The 27,478-nt window shown below is 44.2% G+C and overlaps 1 protein-coding gene across 2 annotated transcripts in view; it reads right to left on the reverse strand.

The window, feature by feature from the left end:
• The window catches only part of LOC143974430 (alpha/beta hydrolase domain-containing protein 17A), a 123,564-nt gene that overhangs the window by 81,309 nt on the left and 14,777 nt on the right, over window positions 1-27,478 (reverse strand). For both annotated transcript variants that reach the window (XM_077475807.1, XM_077475808.1), the window contains exon 3: window positions 23,578-23,772. In XM_077475807.1, the coding sequence (XP_077331933.1) occupies window positions 23,578-23,772 (195 nt within the window). The remainder of the gene's footprint in view (window positions 1-23,577; window positions 23,773-27,478) is intronic.

Genomic DNA, 27,478 nt, shown 5'->3' on the forward strand with positions numbered 1-27,478 from the left:
AAACTTCAAACAGCTGAGTTATAAGTGCACAAATTAAGAATCTTCTCCAAAGATGTAATGTGCTTTTCCCATCACCGAATGAGTGAATTGGCTCCTTACCAGATCCAAGCGACCCCCCGTTACAGAGGGTCACCACAGGCGACAACAGTCAAAGGAAATCCGGATAGCGCTTCCTCCTCAGACGATCCCGAATCTTTCACGCGATAGGGTTATGGCTGTTATTCCACATATCACTCCCAACTCAACGTAGTATCACATAGGGAAAAGACATAGGCTCCAGATAGTGTAAAACCAAGTGACTTTAATTTGCAAAAACGAACGTATACACTTACATAAAAGACTTTAAAAGCAGGTTCAAAACAGAAGCGTGCACCGGCCGGATACACGCCAACGCAAAGACCAACCCGTCCTTCCTGGTCCAAAAAGAACGAACACGACTGGGGTGACGTCGACACGTTCGCACCGCCCTACGCGTTTCGTAATAATTTACGTCGTCCAGGGGCACGGGCGGCGTGCGACGTCACCCCTTTTATAACCATCAACTTAACCAAGCCTCGCTTTGGGTCAGCGGCCATCTTAGATATCACATAAGCATTAAGAATCAATGACCATAGGCCAAGCCTCACTGTCAATCACGAACGTCAGACGTGCATATCCGCACCGAACGTCCTATGATTGTGGACCATGCCTCGTTTCCATACGAACGTCATATGGTCACAAACCAAGCCTCATTTCCAGGTAATAACCCTATTGGAAAAGAGACGTGGCAAATACCCTCATTTTAAAGTACCCTTCCCATGTCCAGAAACAGGGCATAGTGTAGGTCAAAAAGGAGGGTAAACTAAAATAAAAAATTAAAAAAATTCATAAATTAAAAAATAATAATAAATTGTAATAAAATAAAGCAAAAATAAAATGAAGTAAAATATCACAAATTGGTATAAAGATACACCAAAAATGATGCGTTTCTTGATGTATTTATATGTCCATCAAATTCAATTAGAAACTAGGGCTACTGTGAATATGTATTTCAAATACCTTACTGACTCGCGTGTTCCCCAGGGATTAGCCTAGGGCATCCCAAACAAATATCAAGGAATGCAATTAAACATGAATCCCCAAATCTAGAGGGCCACCAAACCCAAAACCAGGCCTGCCATCCAAAGGGGGCCAAAAAAGGAGAAAAACAGGGATATGTTCTACAATAATATGTACCAAAAGAAACAGCAAGAAAAATACAGTAGAATGGTATTTCACAATAACTGATATAAGAACCGTGGTAAAGAAGAATTACATCAAACAGGTCACCTCAAGAGTTATTAATGAAGGCATTTACATCGGTGTCCACATTGAGGCCAAACGGAACATATGTTTTTAATTTATGGATCCAGGCCATTTCGAGCTTGGATATTTCCCTAACAAGGGACCCTCCCCTCCAGTGGGGCCTATATTTGTCTAAACCGACAAATAGGGTGCCTGATGGGTCTCTCTTATGCGTCTGGTCATAGTGTCTGGACACAGGGTGTTTATCGAACCCACGTCTGATGTTGCCTATGTGTTCGTTCAGCCTGACGCGGAGTGCCCTCTTGGTCCGCCCTATATACTGGAGGCCACAAGGGCACTGTAAAAGGTAAACCACAGCCTCCGAGGAGCAAGTAATAAAAGACTCTATTTCGTATGTTCTAGAAGTGCTTGAGGATACGATGCTAGAAATCTTAGAGCCCCTATGTGAATTCAGGGTACAAACCTGACAGTTCTTACATTTATAGTAACCAATAAAATTTTGAAAGAAACATCTGTTGGCCCTAGGCGGGTCTTGTACACTGGGAGCAATCTTGTTTCCCAGTGAAGAGGCCCCTTTAAAAATTATTTGGGGTTTAACAGGTAGAATTGGATTCAAAACATGGTCACTAGTGAGTAAGTGCCAGTGTTTTTGAATCAAATTTCTCACACCGCGATGTTGGACTGAGAAAGTCGTGACAAACGGTACGCCACCCTGTATGATAACCCTAGCACTTTGTCTGTCTGCCAGTAGTGAAGATCTATCTCTAGTCCGGGCAGTCTTCATGGTTGCATCAAGGGAAACGGGATCATATCCCTTTTCCAGAAATCTGTCTGCCAAAATCGCTGCCTGTTCATCATATTTTGCAATATCCGAACAGTTCCGTCTGAGGCGTAAAAATTGCCCCAGGGGAACAGCTTTTAGCCAAGGTTGAAAGTGGCAACTGTCGATAGGGATGTACGAGTTCCTATCGGTGGATTTAAAATATGTAGATGTGATAAACTCATCTCCAACCCTCCTGACGTTAAGATCAAGGAAGTTGACCTCATCCTGGCTAGCCTCAAAGCTAAATTTGATCCCTCTATTGTTTTCATTTAAACTAGCCATAAACGACCGCAAATCTGGCTCTGTCCCTTCCCAAAGGAGGAGGACGTCATCGATATACCTCGCCCACAGGACTATCTCAGACCTTCTAGGGGCATCGATGACGTCCTCCTCCCATTTGGCCATGAAAAGGTTGGCCAAGCTGGGGGCATATTTTGCCCCCATGGCCACACCCCTGTCCTGGCGATAAAATTGCTGGTCGGGTCCCTGGTTAGGGAAATATCCAAGCTCGAAATGGCCTGGATCCATAAATTAAAAACATATGTTCCGTTTGGCCTCAATGTGGACACCGATGTAAATGCCTTCATTAATAACTCTTGAGGTGACCTGTTTGATGTAATTCTTCTTTACCACGGTTCTTATATCAGTTATTGTGAAATACCATTCTACTGTATTTTTCTTGCTGTTTCTTTTGGTACATATTATTGTAGAACATATCCCTGTTTTTCTCCTTTTTTGGCCCCCTTTGGATGGCAGGCCTGGTTTTGGGTTTGGTGGCCCTCTAGATTTGGGGATTCATGTTTAATTGCATTCCTTGATATTTGTTTGGGATGCCCTAGGCTAATCCCTGGGGAATACGCGAGTCAGTAAGGTATTTGAAATACATATTCACAGTAGCCCTAGTTTCTAATTGAATTTGATGGACATATAAATACATCAAGAAACGCATAATTTTTGGTGTATCTTTATACCAATTTGTGATATTTTACTTCATTTTATTTTTGCTTTATTTTATTACAATTTATTATTATTTTTTAATTTATGAATTTTTTTAATTTTTTATTTTAGTTTACCCTCCTTTTTGACCTACACTATGCCCTGTTTCTGGACATGGGAAGGGTACTTTAAAATGAGGGTATTTGCCACGTCTCTTTTCCAATAGGGTTATTACCTGGAAATGAGGCTTGGTTTGTGACCATATGACGTTCGTATGGAAACGAGGCATGGTCCACAATCATAGGACGTTCGGTGCGGATATGCACGTCTGACGTTCGTGATTGACAGTGAGGCTTGGCCTATGGTCATTGATTCTTAATGCTTATGTGATATCTAAGATGGCCGCTGACCCAAAGCGAGGCTTGGTTAAGTTGATGGTTATAAAAGGGGTGACGTCGCACGCCGCCCGTGCCCCTGGACGACGTAAATTATTACGAAACGCGTAGGGCGGTGCGAACGTGTCGACGTCACCCCAGTCGTGTTCGTTCTTTTTGGACCAGGAAGGACGGGTTGGTCTTTGCGTTGGCGTGTATCCGGCCGGTGCACGCTTCTGTTTTGAACCTGCTTTTAAAGTCTTTTATGTAAGTGTATACGTTCGTTTTTGCAAATTAAAGTCACTTGGTTTTACACTATCTGGAGCCTATGTCTTTTCCCTATGTGATACTACGTTGAGTTGGGAGTGATATGTGGAATAACAGCCATAACCCTATCGCGTGAAAGATTCGGGATCGTCTGAGGAGGAAGCGCTATCCGGATTTCCTTTGACTGTTGTCGCCTGTGGTGACCCTCTGTAACGGGGGGTCGCTTGGATCTGGTAAGGAGCCAATTCACTCATTCGGTGATGGGAAAAGCACATTACATCTTTGGAGAAGATTCTTAATTTGTGCACTTATAACTCAGCTGTTTGAAGTTTTTTTCACTGCTGTACTTCACTTGAAGTCTTACCTCACTGGTGTTCGTTTACCATATGGACATTCTATTATTATCTTTTGATATATGATTATATGGACATTATATAGAGTGTCTCTAAATACGAATTTTTTTGATAGTTCATTTATGTAAAAATTGCAAATATCTTTTCATATCTTACTTATTTTTAATTTTTAGGGGTATATGCACAGAGTTTGACATACTCATATTGTGTTTGGGGAATTCACATTATTGACACGCATTTATGGTTTGCTTTTGTAGTTAATTTCACTTATTTGTATACGTTTTGCACTATATTTTGGAGGTGGTCTCAGAGACATTAAGATACTAAGACCCATTTTTGGGTCTGGCACATATATATACCCTACTCATTTTGGGTATTCGTGGTTAGCGCAGTTCTCTTTTTTCTCATAATAAATATAGAGGGCAAAACCAGGCTCTATATCCAGAGTTGGCAATAAAAAGAGACTAATTAAAAGACTGAATAGAACAAGAGATGAGAAGGACATTTAACAGACTCTCAAAAGAACGATACCAATGAGGAAACAAAAATAGCAAATACTTAGCAAGGATGCTGAGAAAAAAAAATAAAAATCAGCAAACTATATAGAAAAAATACAAAAAAAAAGGGGAAACAATATATATGACAAAAGAAATAGCTAAACGTTTTTCAAAAGTATTACGGGTCTTTATATTCGGTAAACCAGAAGGGACAATAGAAAGTGGAGAAAAATAGAGAGGATAAAAGAATAATTAAAAAAAGCAAAGATAGCACTGAATAGCCGAGAATAGAGCAGTTAAAGCGGAGGTTCACACAAAAATTTAACCTCCGCTTTTCGGGAACCCCCCCCTCGGGTGTCACATTTGGCACCTTTCAGGGGAGAGGGGGGTGAAGATATCTGTCAAACACAGGTATTTGCACCCACTTCCAGGCATAGACTCCCGTGGGAGTCTATGCCTATTCCTGTCCCGGCGCGCTGTCTGCTGGGACAAACACGGGGCCCAGAGACAGCGTGGACCATTCCCATTGCGCTGCGTGGCTCCCGCATGCACAGTAGGGAACCGGAAAACGAAGCCACAATGCTTCACTTCGATTCCCTCACCGAAAATGGCGCTGGCAGCAGCCGAGAAATAGTTTGCTAAAGTTTTGGCAATAAGGAAGAAAGATCTAATGACTGAACTGGTCTTTGCTGACCAAGTAGGTTTTGTCCTGGGAAGAGAAGGGAGAGATAATGGGGTGAGAGCATTGCTCTTACTCCAAAAAATTTGGGAGGGAAAGATTCCGGGTCTACTTCTGTCAATAGATGCCGAAATGGCATTTGAGAGAGTAGACTATGGATTTATGATGAATACATTGGAAAGCATGGGAATAGGTCCAAGGATGATGCAGTGGATCCAAACATTAAACAAACATCCAACAGCAATTGTAAAAGTCAATGGAAAAGAGTCCACTCACTTCAAAATGTATAATGGGACTAGGCAGGGGTGTCCCCTGTCACTGCTTTTGTTTGCGTTGGCATTAGAACCCCTCCTGGCAATAATACATAAGAATCCAGATATAGGAGGCTTTAGGATTGGAGATGAACACAAGTTGGCTGCATTGGCAAATTATGTATTTTTTTTTATACATCAAACCCTCGAATCTCAATGCCTAAACTCTTAAAAGAACTAAAGCAATATGGAGAAGTCTCTAATTTCAAAATTAACCTAGGGATGTAGAGCTCCACAATTAATCAAGAATCGTTATTGCGATCTTGACTAAAGTGTTTCATAATTCTTTCTATGCAAAGAATTCTCTCTGCTCTTCTGAAGCCAGAGCCTTCAAAAGAAAGGAAGAAAAAAACTGAACAGTCTGCCAAGAATCAAAACATTCTTTATCAGTTGAACTTAAGTATAAACATTGTAACAATTTGTCAATGGAATAGACTTTGTGTGTAAGTGAAAAAAGTTTAACCTTGTTGGTTTCAAGTTAAAATCATTTTTTTCGCTAGAAAATTACTTGGAATCCTCAAACAGTGTGTATATATATATATATATATATATATATATATATATATATATATATATATATATCTTTAGTAGACATCCTAGAGAATAAAATGGTGGTTGTTGCAATATTTTATGTCCCACTGTATTGCGCGGCGGTCTTTCAAATGCAATAAAAAAAAAAAAATTACTTTAATGAATAAAAAATAAAAAAAAACAGTAAAGTTAGCCCATTTTTTTTGTATAATGTGAAAGATTTTACGCCACGAGAATCATGAAAGAATCCTGATCTTTTTATTCCAAGAAAAAAAACAGTGATTCTCATTTTGGCCAGATCATGCAGCTCTACGAGAAAGTAAGATATTAAATATAAATGTAAGCCAACAAGATGAACAGAGTTTACAGCAGGAATTTCCCTTTCCTTGGAGGAAGACCAAAATAAATTATTTAGGGATAAAATTAACAACACCATTGGGGAAAATATATCACACAAATTATATTCCACTTTTAGAGGAAATAAAAAGTGAAATAAAAAAAAAATGGCAATAAGACCTTTTTCATGGATGGGACCAATTAACGTAACTGTTGCCTAAAATTATGTACAAGTTTCAGATGCTCCCCGGATTTTTTCCCCTCGGGATACTTTAAAGTATTAATCACTACGTTTATTTGTCAAAATAAGAAACCAAGAATTGCTTCTGTAATATTAGGGAAAGATAAGAAACAAGGGGGATTAAATGTAACAGATTTGAAAAAAATATTATGATGCAGTCTTATTATCATGAATGGTGAATTGAATGAATGTAAAAAGCGAGAAGAGGTGGGTAAAATTAGAACACGCAATGTTTAATACACAGGTAAGAATATATGGATACCGACACAATACAGGGCACTAGGAGAAAAACACACATACACTGACATGGAACATATTTAAAACTTGGGACTTGGAAAAAAATGGAAATACAATTCACTGTTAATTGCGTTAAGATAATAATTATTTTGCACCTGGGAAAAGGTCGGTGGGAGGGAATTGGATAAAAAAATGACAATGCACAATTGCGTGATATAACACAAGAGGGGAAAATCTGTTCACTACGAGAAATAAAGTATAAAAAAGACCTGATGGAGGTTGATGAATGGCGGTTTTTCAAACTAAAGCATTATGTAACAGCCTTATGGCCACCAATAAGAGACAGAGAAGAACTTGCATCTTTTGAACGGCTATGTATTGGGGAAAAAAAACGTGTGGGAGTATATCCCAGATATATAAGATCTTGTTGGATGCAAGGGGGTTGGAAATTTCGACATATATATATAAAAAAATGGGAGAGCGAACTGGGGATATGAGGAAAGAATCAGGAAGTAGGAACAATTTTGAAACTTGTACAGGCGGTCCCCGGGTTACAAACAAGATAGGGACTGTAGTTTTGTTCTTAAAGTGGGGTGCCCCTTAAAGAAAAAATTAAAAGTCAGCAGCTACAAATACTGCAGCTGCTGACTTTTAATAAATCGGTCACTTACCTGTCCCAGGGTCCAGCAATGCGGGGGAACAAAGCCCCGTTCGGCGGTGCCGGCATTTTTACTGTGGGCACCCGGCTGTGTCTTCACAGCCGAGCACCCACTGTGCATGCGCAAGTGGCGCAGAGTCCTGTGATACACCGCGCAGTCATCTGGGATCCGTCACGTGTCCCAGATGACTGACTGCACCGAGGGGAAATGACGTCAGGTGCCCGGGCACTGAAGGAGGCAGACTACCAGGGACCCCCTAGCAACAGGCATTTAGAGGTGAGTTAAAGGATTTTTTTTTTAGGAATTTTAATCATACTTTTTTTGGGGGGGGGGGCACTACTTTAAGTTGAATCTGTTTGCAAGTCCGGACAGGTACGTTTTTTAACTGTAGCTTCAGCCAAAAAAAATATGTTTAAGTTTTTTGGATAGCATAGGAAAGGGTTAACACTCCTGTAACATTTGTTTTGCTGTCTGTGCCCCTGTTCAGAAGATTTCACCTCACTTTCTGTCCCAATGACAATTGGATTTGGAAAATTTTGGGTTGTTGTGGAAACAAGCCTTGGTGACAAAGCATCAGTGGAAACACCTTTTACCCATGATAACTCTTAGCCCTTGTACACACGGTCAGACATTCCGATCACCAAATACGTCAGATAATTTCCGACGGATTTAGTCCGTTGCATACACACGGTCGGACGAAGTTGTCGGAAAATCCGATCGTTTGGAAGGTGATGGTGTTCGTTTGTTGCGACAGGACTATGTTGTGGCTAGTATCCAATATCTTTGGTCTCGTAATTTGATCTGAGCATGCATGGCACTTTGTCCGATTGGAATTCTCTGCAAACGATCGGACAAAGTCCGATCGGATCATGTCAGAAAACTTTATATCCAGCTCTCAAACTTTGTTGGTCGGAACATTCCAGTGGAAAAAGTCTGATGTAGCCCACATGGGGTCGGATTATCCGACAACATGGTCCAATCGGACTTTTTCCGCCGGAATTTCCGACCGTGTGTACAGGGGCTTACAGGAGTGAATTTCCCCTCCTAGGGGTAGATTTCCTCTCACTTCCTGTTGTCTCCATCCGTTTGTAAGTAGGAGTCGTTTGTAAGTTGGATGTTTGTAACTAGGCAACCACCCATACATGGTTCATCAATTGATATTAAAATGGTTGAAATGAACTATATATGTTTAATTAGGTGGTATAGAACCCCAGATAAAATAGGGAAATATCAAATAAGGCAAACTTCAGATTGTTGGCGAGGTTGTGAAGAGGTGGGGTTGTCCCAAGATTAAGATATTCTGGAAGGAGATCTTATCATACATAAAAGAGATTACTAACATAGGAATACTCGAAGAGCCATGGCCGTGTCCAATAAAGCAATATAAAGATTTGATGATGAACGCCGCTAAAAGCGAGATACCAAAAAGGTTTAAAGAAATAGAAAGCCCCAAAGTAAGTGATTGGTTTAGTAAAGTAGAAGAAATATATAATATGGAATATTTGAGATATAGTGGTGAAGAAAATAGAGAAAGATTTATAAATAGATGGGAAAAATGGAAGAGGTTTAAACGGACAAAGAGATATATCGAGACGACTAGCACTTAGAGGAAGGAAGTACTTGGTGAAATGGGGGGTAAAAGGGGGGGGGTGAAATGGGGGGGTGAAATGGAGGAGCGATTAGGGGGTATGAGGGTGGAAAAAAGTAGCGAATGTACAGCTTGCTTGTATAACAGTGTAAATTTGTGTAAAACAATGAGGTTTGGATCCCACTGTTTGTATACACAAGCCTAGGTGTCAACTTGTTTGATCTACCAGAGATTTCTATGAAGATAATGATATGCCCTACATAGATACAAGCTAAATGAACTATATTCCTAATTACAATATTTTACAGCTATTAACAGAGACTTCATATAAACTCATAAGGCAACACAGCCATGCAAACCAATTTGCAGTGTGTGGCGTATGGTCTAAGCACTGACAGGCTGATCCCCCACCCCTTCAACCTCTGCAGAAATGCTGGTAACACTCATACGTCCATTTCCCAAAGACAACCTCTGGATATGACGCTGAGCATGTGCACTCCCAAAGACATGAGCATATACCCGAGTGTAGAAGACTGTGTCCCCCATTGAGCAGTGGGAGAAATGCAATTTATCAGACTGTCTATGGTTTCAATATTTACCAAGACCCCTTTCACACTGGGTCATTTTGCAGGCACTACTGCGCATCTTTGGAGCGGTGTATACACTGCTCCTGCCCATTGAAATCAATGGCGTAGCACAGCTATGAGGCCGACAAAGCTTTGCAGTGGTTTTAACCCTTTCTTGGCTGCTAGCAGGGGGATAAAACCGCCCCGCTAGCAGCCGAATACCGCAACTGAAATGACGGTAAAGCGGCGCTAAAAATGGCTGCGTTTTACCGCCGACGCCGCTCCCGCCCCAGTGTGAAAGGGGCCTAAGTCTGGGTCAGTTACTGAAATCGCTGAAACCAAAGGATCCACATGAGAGCCAGATAACTAATCTTTTTAGATGGGGATGTCTGCAATGCAGACTAAAAATAATTATTCAAATCCTGCATAAAATGGCTCTGTCTCTGTGAACAGGAAAAAACATGCTTATTGTGAAAGGGAAATATTAATTTGTAAACTTGACAGGATTTCACTTTCTCAACTCTGGTAAGATAGCAAGCAGAAACAAGTACCTAGCAATGTCAAGTATTTCTAAACTGTAAATTCAAGATGGAACTGAAATGTGTAAAATATGAGAGAAATGTTGATCTACTGGTAAAAAGGGAAGAAAAAAACAAAACAAAAAACACAACACTACAAAAAGTAAGCATTGTATGGCTTCTACACTGAGCACAAATGTTAGGGGATGCCACAATTTGCATTGTCTACATTTGATTTCCTACTGTTTGTTACATTTTAAGATGAATACTGAAAATAATTCTTTACATACAAAAGAAAGATGTTTTGTCCTGGGTGTCAAATACTCTAGGCACACCACCATTTTCTACAACTTACTGATAATGCATAGTTTTTAGAAACTATTTTAAGGGCTCCAGTGGGGTAAAAATGTTCACAAAAGGCTGCTATGATATCAAAAGACATTCATCGTTTGATGCAAACATAGGGAAAATATAGGTTCAGAGGCCAGTTCCAGTACATACGGTACTTAGTTACAAGAAATAAAAACAAAACAGGTTTCCAAGAAACACTCCCACGTAGCCTCTTTAAATTCAGTATGTAGTTTTATGTATTTTTTACAGGCATGGGCAGGAAAAGTGACTACACACACACAGTGATCAGGTGTAAACTTGGAGCGCCACTCAAAGCTGGAAGATAACTGGTGTCCCTACTGATATTCAGAAAGTGGAAGCAGGCATCAGGCACTAATTCAGACTCTGTGACCAAGCCCCGGCAGGTGGGGTGAAACATGCCAGGGGGGGTGGTCGACGCAGCGCTGGCTGAGGTCATACACAGCCATATCTACATCTGAACCACTGGGTCGGTTTGAGCGGTGTCTTATCCCACATAACCATGTTGCTCCTACTGCGCACCGAAGAGAGAAGGGGCGGGGAATATTCATGAAAAAGAACGTCAGGGGCGGGTGAAGCGGGCGGAGTTTCACACACGCGCAGTGTATATAAAGCTAACACACATGTGTCGTACGTACAATCTGTGTGTGTAGGACGAAGGAACGGAAGTGGCGAGCGTGCTAAACGAAGGTAAAATTTGAATTTGCCCCATCACAGTGGCCTATACTGCTTCAAGATTGAGGCCTATATTGGGATAAGATAATGAGAGTTTAGGCTGACAGAGTTTTGGTCTTCTGTATTGTCTTATAGCAAAGATGAATCAGTTTAAGGACCCAGAATTCATGGGTAGTTTCATAGACACATACAGGGAGATGAAACACAGCTTATATTATAATAAACAATCTAGGAGGTCATCGCTGGAGAAACTCCTGGAATTTGTAAGACTCGGGTCCCCGAAGCAAACATGACCTTTTTGGAAAATAAAATTGGGATCTTGAGGAACATGTACAAGAAGGAGCATAAGAAGATCCAGAAATCACTCCGATCAGGAGCATCAGCAGAGAATGTTTATGTCCCTAGGCTGTGGTACTTCAACAAACTGTGGTTTCTGGATGACCAGATTGAAGCCAAGGAATTTCTTTTGACCCTTCCCTGCAGACTTCCCTCCACCCTACCCTCAAACCCAGCAGAGGCTGATCAGGAACAACCTGGGCCTTCCATCCTGGAAGAAGTGGATGCGCCCAGCTGGAGCCATGAATATTATTTTTTGATATATTTATTGTCCTAATATTAATGATGTTAACTAAATGTTATAATTGATTAGAAATCAATGATTTTATCCAAAAAATTAGGTATACATATCACTAGATAGTAGTGGCCAAAAATGTTTGGGACCAGCTTGAAAAATGCTGGGGTCAGAATGATGGTCTTTTCTATTTATTAACATTCAATTTGCAAGTCATGAGCTGAAAATTGTGTGCGATTGATGAAGCAAAAACTACAACTATGTCCCTTTTTTATACACAGGATAAGCTCAGCCAGGAGGAGGATCTGGAAAGCAATAGCCAGGAGGAGGCCGTGGCCAGTGGCAGCCAGGAGGAGGCCATTCCCAGTAGGAGCCTCTCTCAATCCTAGGTGCCTCCCCTCTGCCTTACCACCAAGAGGCCCAAGAAGGGAACAATGATGGAGGAGGCAGCACTGGGCCTCATTAGGGAAGCCAGCCATTTCCTCAGGAGCCCCCCTCAGGGGTTGAGGGGCCAGCTGACTGAGAACAGCCACATTATGTGAGCTCGCCCATCCTCCTCCTGCCACAAGTCCACCACCAGAGCCACAGCCTCCAAGGAAGGCTGCAGGGAAGAGAAGAAAGTGATGGCCTGGGTTCAGTCTGGTCTGACAGAAGATGCAGGCTGTTGTATTACCACAAACTGGGGACAGATGTGTCATCTGCTGCTCTTCATGATCTCTGGAATTCTTGGACCAGATTGGGCTCCCTAGTATATGGACTCCTCAAGCTACCAAGTTTCTTTTCCACAGACTTGATGTGTGCCCTGGGGGGCCAAAAGGCTTTGCAAATTCCAGCGTTGACTACCTCTTTATTTTGTTGCCCAGAATAAATGGATATTTTATTTTCACAAAATACTTTCCTATGTGTTTTTATTCAAAGTACAGTTTGTAGGCACGTACATTTCAAAAAGACAATGTCAAATTAACAAGGGACACCAATCTCCTTGAAGTTAATAAAAAATATAAGATAATAATGTTATTGTGGTAACTTGACACTCCAAAAAAACTAATTATATGGAGATCACTAGAAAATAATTTTTAAGTAATTGTAAAATAAATCTTGATGAAATAAAAAAATTATAAAAGAGGATTATTAAATAATAGAGTATAAAAAATAATTGTAAACATTATTATGGAGATCGGGCTTTTAAAAAATAGAATATTAGTCATGAGAGGAGGATAAATAATGAAGAAATCAGTTTGTGAGAACTCTGTGTGAATATGAGCAGCAAAACAACTTCATTCTTCCAGCATTCTAAAGAAAAGAATGCGCTGCATTAAAATATCACAGAATTAGCAGCGTGAGGAATGTGCTAGTTTGACGAAAATGTTTAACCAATTATATTTTCAGCATGATTCTCCAATGGCGCCAGCGGCTTGAGGAATTCATTTTCCCCCCGGTGGCAGACGTGCGTCTCTCCAGGTAGGGACAGACTCTCTATCGAGTCTGGTCCTCCCCTCCCTTTCCTCTTATGATGCTTTGTGCGTCATCCATTTGAGGACTCTGCGCATATTGACAATTACACGTGCGCACTGGGAGAGACGGACCCGGTGACGTCGGCGCTCGACTTAGTCGCAAAAAACACAACAATTTGGCTCAGTCATACACTTTCAATTCAATGTACAAGCAGTAAAAGATATGGAATCGTATGTTGAAAATGTTTAGACACCTATACAACGTACACAAGTGCTAATCTGCATGGACGTACCGTGTCATCCTTAGCAAGAGAGCTAGCAACCAGGGGGTCTCCAGTATCCTAGTGACACCCCCCAGAGGGCAGCATTATAGATCAGCTGTTTCATAGCTATTCGGTCCATGCAGGTCCGTACCAGCACCGCGGGCCCACATGGCCGTGGCCCAAGAAAGAGGAGATAGATACAGAGAAGCGGAAGAGGAAAGGGGAAGAAAGAGAGAGAGAAAAAAAAAGGGGGGGGAGAGGGATAGGAGAGTGGGCATCAGAAGGGACCGCACAGGGGGACTCCAGTTCCATCCATGGAAGATGGCCAAGGGCCCGCGTCCAACTTCCCAGATTAACGCGCCAACATAGGCATCAGGCGGGCGCCAGGTCGGCCACAGATGCAACCTCGCGCAGGTATGTCTGAGTGCCAGTGAAGTACCTCCAGGGTCTCCACTTCTCACAGAACTTTTCCTCAGTATTGTAAAGGGTGGCGGTCAGTTCCTCCATCCGGAGACCATAATTAACTTTAGAATACCATAAGGTTTTCGTAGGGGGTTGGGGTTGCCTCCACATCGCCGGTATGCATACGCGCGCCGCGTTCAGTAGTTGCATCGTCAGAGTCTGTTTATACTTTTGGACGGGCCGGTCTGTCAAATGAAGAAGGCATGCGGCAGGGTTACCCTGAAGATCCACCGAGGTAAGCTGCTTAATCGTCTCCACCACATCCCTCCAGAATGTAGCCAGCATAGGACACGTCCAGAAGATGTGGATCATGGACCCCGTCGCGGACTGACAACACCAACACTCATCCGAAATTGAGTCGTTCATCTTATGTAGGAGATAAGGAACCCTATACCAACGGGATACTATTTTGTAGCCAGATTCTTGGAAACAGTTTGTGAGTGAGGCCTTGTGTCAGTGCGAAGATCTTCCCTACCTGTTGGGGGGTAAAGCATAGTCCCAGGTCCCTTTCCCACTGACGAATGAACGCTGGGGGGGGGGGGGGGGCAACGTCCATTGACGACAAGAGATTATACAGTAGAGAGAGTATGGCGTACAGGCTCAGTCTTATGGCAGATGGCCTCAAATGAGGTCAAGGCCCTCAGCGTGCAGGGGGCCCGCCGAACCGCCACCAAGAAACGACAAAGCTTGTAAGCGCTGAAAACGTCAAGTGGCGGTTCCGCCAACCCCCCCACCGCCTGTAAACTTGGAAATGTCCCAGAAGGCCACACCTCCCCCAGTCTGTGCTTCCCCATTCCCACCAGCCGAAGAAGTCTGGCGTGGGTAAACCCTGGGGGAAATTCTGGATTCCCGATGATCGGGGTCATGGGGGATGGAAGAGGCGAGAGATCGGTGGTGCGGAATAGTCTCCTTGTCACGGACAATGTTGCCCCAATAAGCAGGTGATCCCGCATGTCTTTTGGTAAGGACGTCAGGAGCCATGGGGATGTCAACAAGGGGAGAGATGCGTCCTCAATTTCCATCTCCACCCACTGTTTGTGCGATGCATTACAATGCCAGTCCACAACTCTAGTCAGTAGGTTCGTCCTATAGTACCTACGCATATCGGGCAGGCCCACACCACCCCAATCCTTGGGTTTGGTAAGGGTCTGAAGCTTTGTCCTAGGTGGTCTCCGCGCCCATATGAATTTCCTAAGGAGGGACTTCAATTGTATAAAAAATTTTGGGGGGACGTAAATCGGTAGGGCTTGATAGACATATAGAATTCTCGGCAGTGCCGTCATCTTAAAGGCGTTGCATCGCCCAAACCAAGTCAATGACAGGGAGTGCCACCCCTCTAGGTCTGATTTTAGTTTCCGCAACAGAGGGACATAATTGTGTAGATACAACTGCGCCAAGTCTGCGGTGAGATTAATGCCCAGGTATCTGATGGAGTCGGTTGCCCAACGGAATGTGAAAGCCGAGGGAAGGCCCTGGGCCTCGGCATTCGGGACAGAGACATTCAAAACCGCGGACTTGGCGCAATTGACCTTATAGTTGGAGAGAGTCCCATATACTCGCAGCGCCTCTAGAATATTTGGGAGGGAGACGACGGGGTTGGAGACAAAAAAATAAGATTGTCCGCATAGGCTGTGAGCTTGTGGTGAGCCGAGGATTTTCAGAGGACCGTTATGTTTAGGTCTTTGCGTACATGACACATAAAAGGTTCCAGTGTCAGGATAAAAATTAAAGGGGACAGGGGGCACCCCTGCTGTGTCCCGTTAGAGATCGCAAAGTAGTCCGAGCGCCAGTCATTCACCCGCACCGCTGCTGTAGGCTTAGAATACAACGCCGAGATCCAACTCTGCATGTTGGGGCCTAGGCCCACATGTGCCAGGGTGGCCTGTAAAAAAGGCCAGGCCACCCTGTCAAAGGCCTTTTCTGCGTCCGTGGAGAGAAGGAGGAAGGGCCTCCCCTCTCCACGGGCAGCATGTATCAGGTTAAGAACTCGGGTCGTATTATCCCGTGCCTCCTGCATAGGGACAAACCCTACTTGATCAAGGTGTATCAAGCTAGGGATGTGCGGCGCTAATCTGTTCGAAAGGATCTTAGCAAAAAGTTTCAGGTCCACATTTAAAAGTGCAATGGGGCGGAAATTCCAGCGCTGTGATAGGTCTTTCCCCTCCTTGGGTATTAGGAATATGAACACCCGCAGTGAGTCAGCTTGTAGGTCACCCCCTGCCTTCACCATATTAAATGCTTTAAGGAAGTGCCGTGTCAGTAGTTCTGTGTAGGTACGGTAGTATGTCAAGGTGAAGCCATCAGGCCCCAGTGCCTTCCGTGGTTCCATTTGGGCAAGGGCCACCTGGAACTCCTCAGCTGTAATGTCCGTTTCCAAAGCGTCGCGAACCTCCGCGGACAAAGTAGGCATACCGGAAGCCCTGATGTATTCCCCCGCCGCCGCTTTCTTAGACGCTATGATCTCCGCACTTGCCCCCGGTTGAAGGTTGTAGAGTTGATGGTAGTAGGAATTCCTGTGCCATTTCTGTCGATGTGTTGGCTTTGGTACCCTGTCTAGTGGTGTTAAATGGAATGAAGGTGCGCTGTCTCGGACCCCGCAAGGCCCTCGCTAGCATCGCTCCAGGCTTATTTGAGAATTCAAAGAACGAACGCTTCGCCCAGGCAAGGCGATGAACCGTCTTCTGATATAGCAGAACCGCAGCCTCCCCCTGGCGCCAATTAGTGCCTCCAGGTGAGACGCCGCAAGGGACCTTTTATGAAGGCGAGCGAGCGCACCTCCCGCATCAACGATTCGATCTGTCTGTCCCTCTCTCGCTTCCGCCGCGACCCAATTCGGATAAACGTCCCTCTCACCACGCACTTATGGGCCTCCCAGATACACGAGGGACTGAGGGCTGGATCTACATTGTCCCTGAAGTAAAGTCTGAGCACCTCCTCCACCTCCTTTCGGACCTCGGGGTCCTGCAGGAGGGATTCATTAAGCTTCCACATGGGGAGAGAGCGGGCGTCCAAGTCCCACGTCAGCGTCAGGTGGATTGGGGCATGGTCAGAAAAAGAGATGTGGTCAATTTGAGCCGAAGTCACCCTGGGGAGGTCCCTGTGTTGGAGTTGAAAGAAGTCGACCTTGGAGTAAGTATGGTGAACTGGGAAAAAGTACGTAAAGTCCTTCTCCTCCGGATTCAGGACCCTCCAAGGATCGACCAAGTTCAGGCCATGCAGCTCCGCCTTGGGATTTTTAAGGCAGGGGTATGTGAGGTGGGATGCTCCTCTCGATACGTCCAGGAGTGGTTCCTGCGCATAATTGAAGTCACCCCCCCATCAAAAGAACCCCCTTGCCCACTTCCAGGAGTATTGGGGTCAAAGTTCTCATGAAATCTAAGTGGCCCGTGTTTGGGAAGTATACGTTCAACATAGTGATAATAGTGTTCCTGAGCCTACCCTTGACCAGTAAGTAACAACCCTGGGGATCTGCTCTCGTCTCCAATAAGGTCCACTGGACTGATTTTGCTATTAAAATGCTGACCCCTTTAGATTTAGCAATGGGGGAGGAAGCGTGATACACTGTGGGAAAGCCGCGGTTACCAAGCCTGGGGACCGCCTGCTGCCTAAAGTATGTCTCTTGTAGGAACGCGATCTGGGTGTTTGATTTTTTTAAGATCGGAGAGGAGCCTGAACCTCTTCTCGGGGGTGGAGAGACCCCAGACATTTAAGGAGGTGAATTTGACCCCCTGTGGGGGTCCCCCCGCTGTGGAATGTGTCGCTGCGGACATAATGTTGCGTCAAGGAGGGGGAGTTAGGTAGAAGACAGGAAGAAAAAAAAGGGGGGGGGAAGAGAGGGGAGAGAGAGGAGACGAAGTGCAGGTAAAGAAAAAGGAAAGAGAAATAAAATAGTGAGAGAAGTTGGCACCAAAGAAGTGCAGAGGCAGGCGCCTTACTAAAACACTAACGTGCACGCGCAAGTTAGCGCAATCTAGTAGTGGAACGTGAAAGGCTGGCTCAGTCTAGAAGTTGGGAGACGTGCGGGCCAGGCCGACCCACCAAGTTAAACAAATACACATTAAATAAAACCATAAACCAACATTAATCAAAACAATTCCGCTCAGGGAGAATAACCACCCTCACCTACCCGTGTGACCACCCCTACCCCACTATCTCTCCTCATTACCACTCCTGTCTGCCATACCCTGCTCCCGGGGGAACGGGGGTCAGTTCAAAAAGAAAAAAAAGAAAAGAAAGCAACCTGCTATTTATCCAGTCTTCAGCTTGTCCCCGGGCAAGTAGGCAGTCCCCGGTCCTGCTTCCCCCCTGGCGACCAAGCAACCTGTCGCACGTGTCTGTTCAAGTTGAACACACAAAATGTCACCAGTGGGGACAGAACGGGGAGCATCATTCCCACATAGTAAGCCGAGAGGTCTCCTCTCAACCCCTTCAGGCAAGGGCCTGACCGAGTACCCTAGGCCACCAGCCATCAGCCCAAACCCTAGAAATAGCCCGAACACACATTACCCAAAAGAGTCCCCACCTCCCCCCCAAGAACTGGAACAAGTCTCATATGTGAAAACAGAACCCCTTCCCTAGATGGGAGGCACGTAAAGTTCACCTATCCCGAGTATCTTCCTCCAACCGGGGTGGGTCAAGGTTCGGGGGAGGCAAAGTCGGTCCTGGGTTTCTGCCGAGATCCGGAACGACGGCGTCTTCTACTGATCCTCTGGGATCTGGACGGCAACATCAGGGGGTTATCCGACAGGGGTAGACAGTCCAACCAGTTCGGGACGGGAGTCTCAGGCACCCCCAGGAAAGCAAACAAGTCCGGGAGTTGCTCTGGCCATCGCAAGATGTAAGAGGCATTGTCCTTAAGGATAATCAGATGGAAGGGATGGCCCCACTTGTATGTGGCCCCTGCGCTCCTGATGGCGTCTAAGAGCGGACGCAATGCACCTCGCATACGCAATGTGGTACGGGACAGGTCCAGAAACACTTGCACTGTGGCACCATCAAAGTCTATCTGACCTTTCGTCCAGGCCTGGCGCAGGATGTCTTCTTTTATGGAGTAAAAATGTACTCTGGCTAGCACATCCCTTGGAGCTGCAGGGTCTCCGCCTCTGGGGCCCTGCACGCGATGGACCCGGTCCAACTCCAGCTCCTCCGTCGGGGGTTTGTCACAAAACGTATTTAAAATGGCTGTCACCGTAGCTTTTAAGTCCCTGCTCGTGGTAGCCTCCGGGAGGCCACGGATTCTCACATTGTTCCGTCGGCTTCGGTTCTCCCCATCGTCCACTGATAGCTGCAGGGAGACCAGGCGCCGTGTATGGGACAGCTGAGTGTTCTCCAGTGCAAGCACCCTAGCTTTAAGGGAGCCTGTGACATTCTCCACCGCAGTCACCCTGGTATCAACAGAGTCTATGTGTTGCTTCAGGTCATTAATCTCTCTAGACAGGGTACTCACTAGTACTCACTATTGTGGCTGTGGATTCAGCGATGTCCTGCTTTGTGGGGAGAAGTGCCATGAGCTCTTTCCAGGCCTCCGCTGGGGGTTGCCCCTGTGAAGAGGAGCCGGGCACCACACACAGTCCGTCGGAGCTCGGGATGTCCGGGGAGGGGATCGGCGAGTCCGCGCTCAGCTCCGGGGAGCGCTGTCCCAGCTGCGCCTGCTGTGTCCCCTTCTTTTTACCTTGAGCTGCAGACGCCGCGCAAGAGCGCGGCGGCGCCATGTTGGCGGCTGCGGCCTGTAGTGAAGCAGCCGGAGTGCGGAGGAAATATGCCGCGATATCTATCTGTCTGCGGGCGGTCGGTGTCCCGGGAGCGGGGTCTGCTGCTGACATAAGCTGGTCCGTGGATTCGCCGGCTGTATGCGGTGGTCAGCCCGGTCCCAGCACAGAGCTCCCTGGAAGCACGTCTCTACCGCGCCATAGCCAAGCCACGCCCCATCTGACATGGATTAACCTTTGTTAATGATTCTTCTTAGATCATTTTTTTCCCAATTTACCATTTGGCCCCTACCAGCAGTGCTGACTTGATCCATGCAGCAGTCGGCTCTTTTGGACCGTTCCTGAGGTTTCCAGCATTATCCCAGTTGTCACATCAATTTAATTACACTATTGGGTGGGTTATTTTCAGAACTTAGCCCTTGCACTAGGTTTCCCTCTGGTCATGGGTGACTTTAGTCCTTGGTTCTTTCACTCTCTCTCTCTCCTTCTTGATTCCCCTTTTTCCTCCTTTCTCTTAATCCTGTTCTTCCACCTTCACCTCCTTGTCAATGCCCTGAGCCTTACCCTTCCCCCCTCCCCCTACCTTCTCCCCCCTCCCCCTTCCACCCTCCTCCTTTCCCCCCCTCTTGTTTCCTTTCCCCTTCCCCCCCCTTCACTTGCACAGCCCCCCCCCCCCCCCCCCATTTTCTGCTAGTGCACTTGCCCTGTGCCATAACCTATGTTCCATCAACTGATATCTTTTTCCATATACTTTTCCAGTCCATCCCAATAGCCCCCCCCCCCCTGTGTCTGCCCCCCGGGAGGTGATCACCCGTCGGCGGGTGAACCAATTTATGCCATCTGTTGCCCAATTGGGCCTCAATTGGTGAGTCATGCTGGTTTCCTTTAATACTGGAATACAAATGTGTTAATAGCAATATAGCCATACTTCAGATTTACATGATATTGTACCTATGTAATTATATCTTCTATAGAACAAGATAACAAGAAACAAGATATCTTTGTTTGACACCTCCTGAAGAAGCGGCATTGGCTGCGAAACTTGTTGAGGACTACGTCTACATCTACATCACAGTGGCTCCTCCTATCTTTGGGGGCTTCGAAACTACCTTATGTTATAATCATATGGAACCTTTGCAACAACTACCGAGTTGTCTTTGTTGTAATTTGTGTACTTATATTTTTGTATATTTTGTAATAAATGCTATTTTTATAAATATTCTACTGCCTATTTGGGTACCGAGATAGTCCAAGTCCCTATTGGCGATCGAGGGCAATTTTTGGAGTAGCCCTTGACTAATCTCCCCATTCTTCCCTATACAAATTATAGGATGATGGTACCCACCCCTACTTCCCCTAATAAACTTATTGAGGCAATACCTTTCAATGTTTGGGAAATAGACTTGTCATATTCAATTGTCAGTTAAAGTAATAGCAAATATAGGCCTAGTCGTGAAGGGAGGTAAATCTTCCGGAGGTCAAGTAGTTAAAAGCTAGTTACTCCTCTTCACCCAACAATCAGCATCAGATTTACCCTTAAAATTTGAATCTGGTGGCTGTGAGAAAATTTCAGATCTTATTCAGGTTCGAGGTAGCTTGAGACTTGTTACTGAAAATGTGGCACCAGAGCCATATATGGATGCTGAAAATTAATTTTTGATGCATCACACGTCTTCTACGTCCAGTGTCTAGGTGCAATGGGCTCAAACAGAACTGTACGAAAGATGCTACAACCAACCAATGAGATTCACACTATTCAAAAAAGTGTGCTAGTGAGGGCGATAAAGCCAACTTGTACACAGGAACACAATAATGACCAAAGAAAGTTTATATTTCAAAGATTATACAAAAGGACAAGGACATCAGTAACACGGAAGAAAGAATTCTCAATTCTCTTACAAAGGGTTTCCTTTATGGTAACAATAGTTAAAGTCCAACTGTGGAAAAACCTTTTATTCTGTTTTGGATACAGTAGGGAATGGTTAGAACATCTACAGTATCTCACAAAAGTGAGTACACCCCTCACATTTTTGTAAATATTTTATTATATCTTTTCATGTGAAGAAATGACACTTTGCTACAATGTAAAGGAGTGAGCGTACAATCTTGTACAACAGTGTAAACTTGCTGTCCCCTCAAAATAAATCAACACACGGCCATTAATGTCTAAACAACTCCTAAGTGAAAATGCCCAAATTGGGCCCAAAGTGTTAATATATTGTGTGGCCACCATTATTTTCTAGCACTGCCATAACCTTCTTGGGCATGGAGTTCACCAGAGCTTTACAGGTGGCCACTGGAGTCCTCTTCCACTCCTCCATGACGACATCATGGAGCTGGTGAATGTTAGAGACCTTCTGCTCCTCCACCTTTTGATTGAGGATGCCCCACAGATGCTCAATAGGGTTTAGGTCTGGAGACATACTTGGCCAGTCCATCACCTTTACCCTCAGCTTCTTTAGTAAGGCAGTGGCCATCTTGGAGGTGTGTTTGGGGTCATTATCATGTGGCCCAGTCTCCAATGGGGGGGGGGTCATGCTCTGCTTCAGTATGTCTCAGAACATGTTGGCTTTTATGGTTCCCTCAATGAACTGTAGCTCCCCAGTGCCGGCAGCACTCATGCAGCCCCAGACCATGACACTCCCACCACCATACTTGACTTTAGGCAAGACACACACTTGTCTTTGTACTCCTCACTCCTGTTGCTGCCACACACGCTTGACAACATCTGATCCAAATATGTTTATCTTAGTCTCATCAGACCACAGGACATGGTTCCAGTGATCCATGTCCTTAGTCTGTTTGTCTTCAGCAAACTGTCTGCAGGCTTTCTTGTGCATCATCTTTAGAAGAGGCGTCCTTCTGGTATAACAGCCATGCAGACCAATTTGATGCAGTGTGCGGTGTATGGTCTGAGCACAGACAGGCTGAACCCCCACCCCTTCAACCTCTGCAGCAATACTGGCAGCACTCATCAAGCTCTGGATAGGACGCTGAGCCTGTGCACTCAACTTCTTTGGTCGACCATGGCGAGGCCTGTTCTCTTGGACTTGGGCACTGTTGCTGCAGCTCAGTTTCAGGGTCTTGGCAATCTTCTTATAGCTTAGGCCATCTTTATGTAGAGCAATATTTTTTTTTCAGATCCTCAGAGTTCTTTGCCATGAGGTGCCATGTTGAACTTCCAGTGACCAGTATGAGAAAGTGAGAGCAATAACACCAAATTTAACAGACCTGCTTCCCCATTCACACCTGAGACCTTGTTACACTAATGAGTCACATGTCACCAGGGAGAGAAAATAGCTAATTATGCCCAATTTGGACATTTTCACTTAGGAGTGTACTCACTTTTGTTGCCAGCGGTTTAGACATTAATGACTGTGTGTTGAGTTATTTTGAGGGAACAGCAAATGTACACTGTTATACAACCTGCACACTCACTACTTTACATTGTAGCAAAGCGTCATTTCTTCAGTGTTGAAACATGAAAAGATATGATAAAATATTTACAAAAATAAGAGGTGTGTACTAACTTTTGTAAGATACTGTAAATGGTTGCAGTGATCTCTATTGTGTGACGCTGTGCAGCAGCAAGGAATGTAAAGCCCCTCTGTAATGCAAAACTTGCTGGAAAGACATTCACTTACAGGATCAGGAAGGGTTACTGAAAAAATAAAAATAAAATAAAGGCGGCCATTGGCAAAAGTAAATGTATTTGTTAAAGTGGAAGTATACTGGCATGCTGGTTAATGATAATATGAAAATAAATGTTTTTATGAATCTTTAGTTCATCTAAACTAAGCAACAACTAATATACTATATTTCTGCTAGAATTAGTAAGCTTACACAAAAATAATCGAATTACGTCAATAACTCACCTTGTACGTAAAGCTTGCCAAGCAGCATCAATGTCTGCATATAGGTTTTTTTCAGATGGACGCCCTGAGCTAGCCCCGTACCCAGAATAATCGTATGAGAAGATGTTACAATTGATACGTGTTCCTAGACCCAAGTAAAAGCTGCTCATCTGGCCCAGATCCACTGCATTGCCATGAGAGAAGAGGAGTGTGAACCTGCAGAAAGTAAAAGGGAGTAATAGTTAACTATACTTAAATCCAAAGGCACATATATTCCTTTTAGCTGAGAAAGAATTGTGTCAGTTTGCCTTATTATTAAAAGAGATAAACAAAAGCCAGGTGAGACGGGGGAGGATTCTTGTGAGAACGGATATGGATGTATAGTGTAACAAAATACACAATTACATACCATAGGTGATATTGGTGGGAGAATATGGCAAATAAATAGGCAAAGATTATATCAGTTAAGTTAAAAATTCAGCAACTTGAGGAAAGTTAAAGAGGAAGTAGAGTTGGTTATTTATATTTACCACTGCACAGAGATATTTAAGAATAAATTGCTTTATTTTTTTTTAACGTTACATATTAACTAAATTATACACCACTTTTGTATTTTAAGGTTATTAACCGATTAATCGAAACAATAATTGGCCAACTAATCAATTATGAAAATAATCGTTAGTTGCAGCTCTAAAAAAGTCCCTGACCCCTTTCTCAAAATGCCTCCGGAGGGCAGCCGCATGAAGCTCCTGCATCATGCGTTTCATGCAGCCCAAAACACACTACTTTTTCAGATGCATTGGGGCGCCATTAGGAATTAACTGAACCCCCACGCATCTGCTAAAGAGAAGCATGTTTTGACTGCACGTGTGACAACGGGTGCGATTTACACATGCTCCTACACCCACAATAGTTTAAACCCTGATGTTAACGCTATTGGTTACATTTATTTTCTGGCAGGTTTACGTGGGATGGTATTCATTGAAAATAACAGGATAAATGGACATCTTTAAAACATCTCTAGATTTAATTCTATAGCTAGATCTGCACTGTACTTTTGAATGGTATATTGACCAAAGACTGGCAGCAATGCTAAAATGATTGAGCGAGGGTGATTGCTGATTGAACTGTAGATATTGGGGTTCTAAACTGAAAGGTAACTGATTACTGTAAAAGATTAAGGTGGGCCATAGACAGTGTGAATCTTGGCCAGTTCAGCGATTCAAACCATGTATGGGCAGGCTGAATGTACCTAGTTGATCCCTCTATTAACTTGGGTACAACCAGCCTGCTGGATTTTGCATGCGATTATCGCTAGCAGCTGACAAAGCAATAATCACTCTCTTCTCCCGACAGGGACAGCTCCCCCTCCTGCTGGGAAACACAATGGCTCTGCGGAAGGGATTCTTGTCAGCTCTGTCTGTGGTTGCAGGAAAGAAATTTGTAAGGCCTGCACAAGGATCAATGCAAATGAAAAAATGCCAGAGCCTCTAGCACAAAAAGCAGGCTAAAAAAAAAATGCTCTCAGTGGCTCGGATTTCACAGAGTTTGAGCGTTTATGGGCATTTGTTTTTATAAGCATTTCTTTCCAAAACATTCCCCTCTGCTCATTTTTCACTTTAATAAATTTACTCTTGGAAACTCTTAATGCTCCTAAATGCCATGTCGATGCGCAGCAAGCATTTTTTTCTGCCACTCAAAAACACAATTCTGATTGTTTTCCGTGTGAAAATGCGCCTCTGAAAAAAAAAAATAATAAAAAAAATTATATATAATGCAAAAAGTCTGTATAAGCAGCTCTTTTTTTATGCTCAGTGTACATGGACCCTAAAAGATTTTTTGATTGGGATAATAATTCAGGCCTTGACAAAGCTACAGAACTAGGAGCCAGTACTATGCAATCTGCTTATGACTATAAGGGCACTTTCACACTCACAGTGCCCGGGAATCAGCACTTTTAACCCTCGCTAGTGGGCAAAAAAAATAAAAGGTTAAAAGCGCCGTCCTAACAGTGCAGCATTCCAGTGTAAAAGCCCTCGGGCTTTCACATTGAAGTGAAAGGAGAGGTGCTTTGCAGGCGCTATTTTTAGCACTATAGCGTCTCAGTGTGAATGGGGGCTAAAGTATACTGAGAGAAAGTTAAAGTGGTTCTGAAAGCAGAAGGTAAAAAAAAAAAAAAAAACACTTTTGGGGGCAGCTCCCCCCCCTTATACTTAACAGTTGTGCTCATTGGTTTACATGCCCTGGCAGAATTTATGATTTTTCATTGAATATGAATGATAACAAAAACATTTTTCACTCATGGTGTTTGGCTGAAACCATCTATCATCAATCAACTGCGTTTACTCTCTTTAACCACTTCCCACCCGGCCAATGTACATATACGGCCAGGTGGGAGCTCTCTACTTCTGAACGTCCTTCAGAAGGAGGGGGATCGTGTGCGTGCCCGCACAGCGGCGCGATCCCGTGTGCTCGTGTCACCCGGACACGGCGCATTTCGGATCGGCAGGGGAGCTCTGTGATTGGCCCTCCTGATCACATGACGGCCGTGTCCAATCACGGCCCTCATGTGATGTAAACAAACAGCCGGTTGCTAGGCAATCGGCTCCTCCTCTCCTCACACAGAAGTCATCGCTGAGGAGAGGAGAGCAGATCGCTGCAGCCGGCTGGTGATCAGTGAGTATGAGCTGTTTTTACAGCTTTTTACTAACTGATCACCAGTCTAGTGTAAACACAATGTCCCCACACAGTGTAAACACACATGTCACCACAATACGCATGTCCCCCACATATGTCCCACTAAAATGAGGAGGTGGAGACTCAGCTCCTTGCACAGATGGAAAGGGCTGCAAGGGCTGGGACAGTGATAATAATGGGGGATTTTAACTACCCAGAAATTGACTGGAGTAATGGCACTGCTGGGACAGTTAAAGGGCAAAAAATGATAAACCTATTACAGGACAATTTTATGGTCCAGTTTATTGAGGCCCCAACTAGGAATGAAGCTCTGTTGGACCTGGTAATCTCAAACCATGCAGAGCTTATTACTAATGTCCAGATAAAGGAACACCTGGGTAGCAGTGATCATAACATGATTTCCTTTGATGTTAGCGCTAAACAAGAAATACATACGGGTAAGATAAAAACACTTAACTTCAAGAGAGCTAATTTTCCAAGGATGAGGGCTACTCTCCAGGACTTAGACTGGGAGAGAATATTCACTTCAATGGGCACAGAACAGAAATGGGAATTCTTCAAAAAGACTGTTGGGGACCTCACTGCAAAGTATATTCCCATGGGCAATAAGTTTAAAAGGCTAAAAACAAAACCTATGTGGCTCACGGCCAAAGTTAAAAAAGCTATAAACTGTAAGAGAAGAGCTTTTAAAAAATATAAAAATGAAGGATCACTAGTGTCATTTAAATGTTACAAAGAAATTAACAGTATATGTAAAAAGGAAATCAAGGATGCAAAAATTCAAAACGAACGACAGATTGCAAAAGATAGTAGGACAAACCCCAAAAAATTCTTCAAATATATTAATAGTAAAAAGGTCAAGTCTGAGCATGTAGGCCCTTTACAAAACAATCTAGAGTTGGTGACTGGGGACAAAGAGAAGGCTAATTTATTAAACACTTTCTTCAGCTCTGTGTACACAAAAGAGCATGGGGGAGCGCATGTTAATAATGGGGGTGGTAGTGACACAGCCCCAAATGATCCACAATGGCTCAAAAGGGATATGGTCCAGAAATACTTAGACAGAATAAAGGTGGATAAAGCACCTGGACCTGATGGCATCCACCCACGGATCCTAAAAGAATTGAGCTCTGTAATTTCAGAGCCATTGTATCTAATTTTTAGGGACTCATTAATGACGGGAATAGTCCCACTGGATTGGCGCAGGGCGAACGTGGTGCCTATA

The sequence above is a fragment of the Lithobates pipiens genome, unplaced genomic scaffold (genome assembly GCF_037356315.1).
Source record: "Lithobates pipiens isolate NorthernLeopardFrog02 unplaced genomic scaffold, aLitPip1_a1.2 Scaffold_13, whole genome shotgun sequence".
Taxonomy (NCBI): domain Eukaryota; kingdom Metazoa; phylum Chordata; class Amphibia; order Anura; family Ranidae; genus Lithobates; species Lithobates pipiens.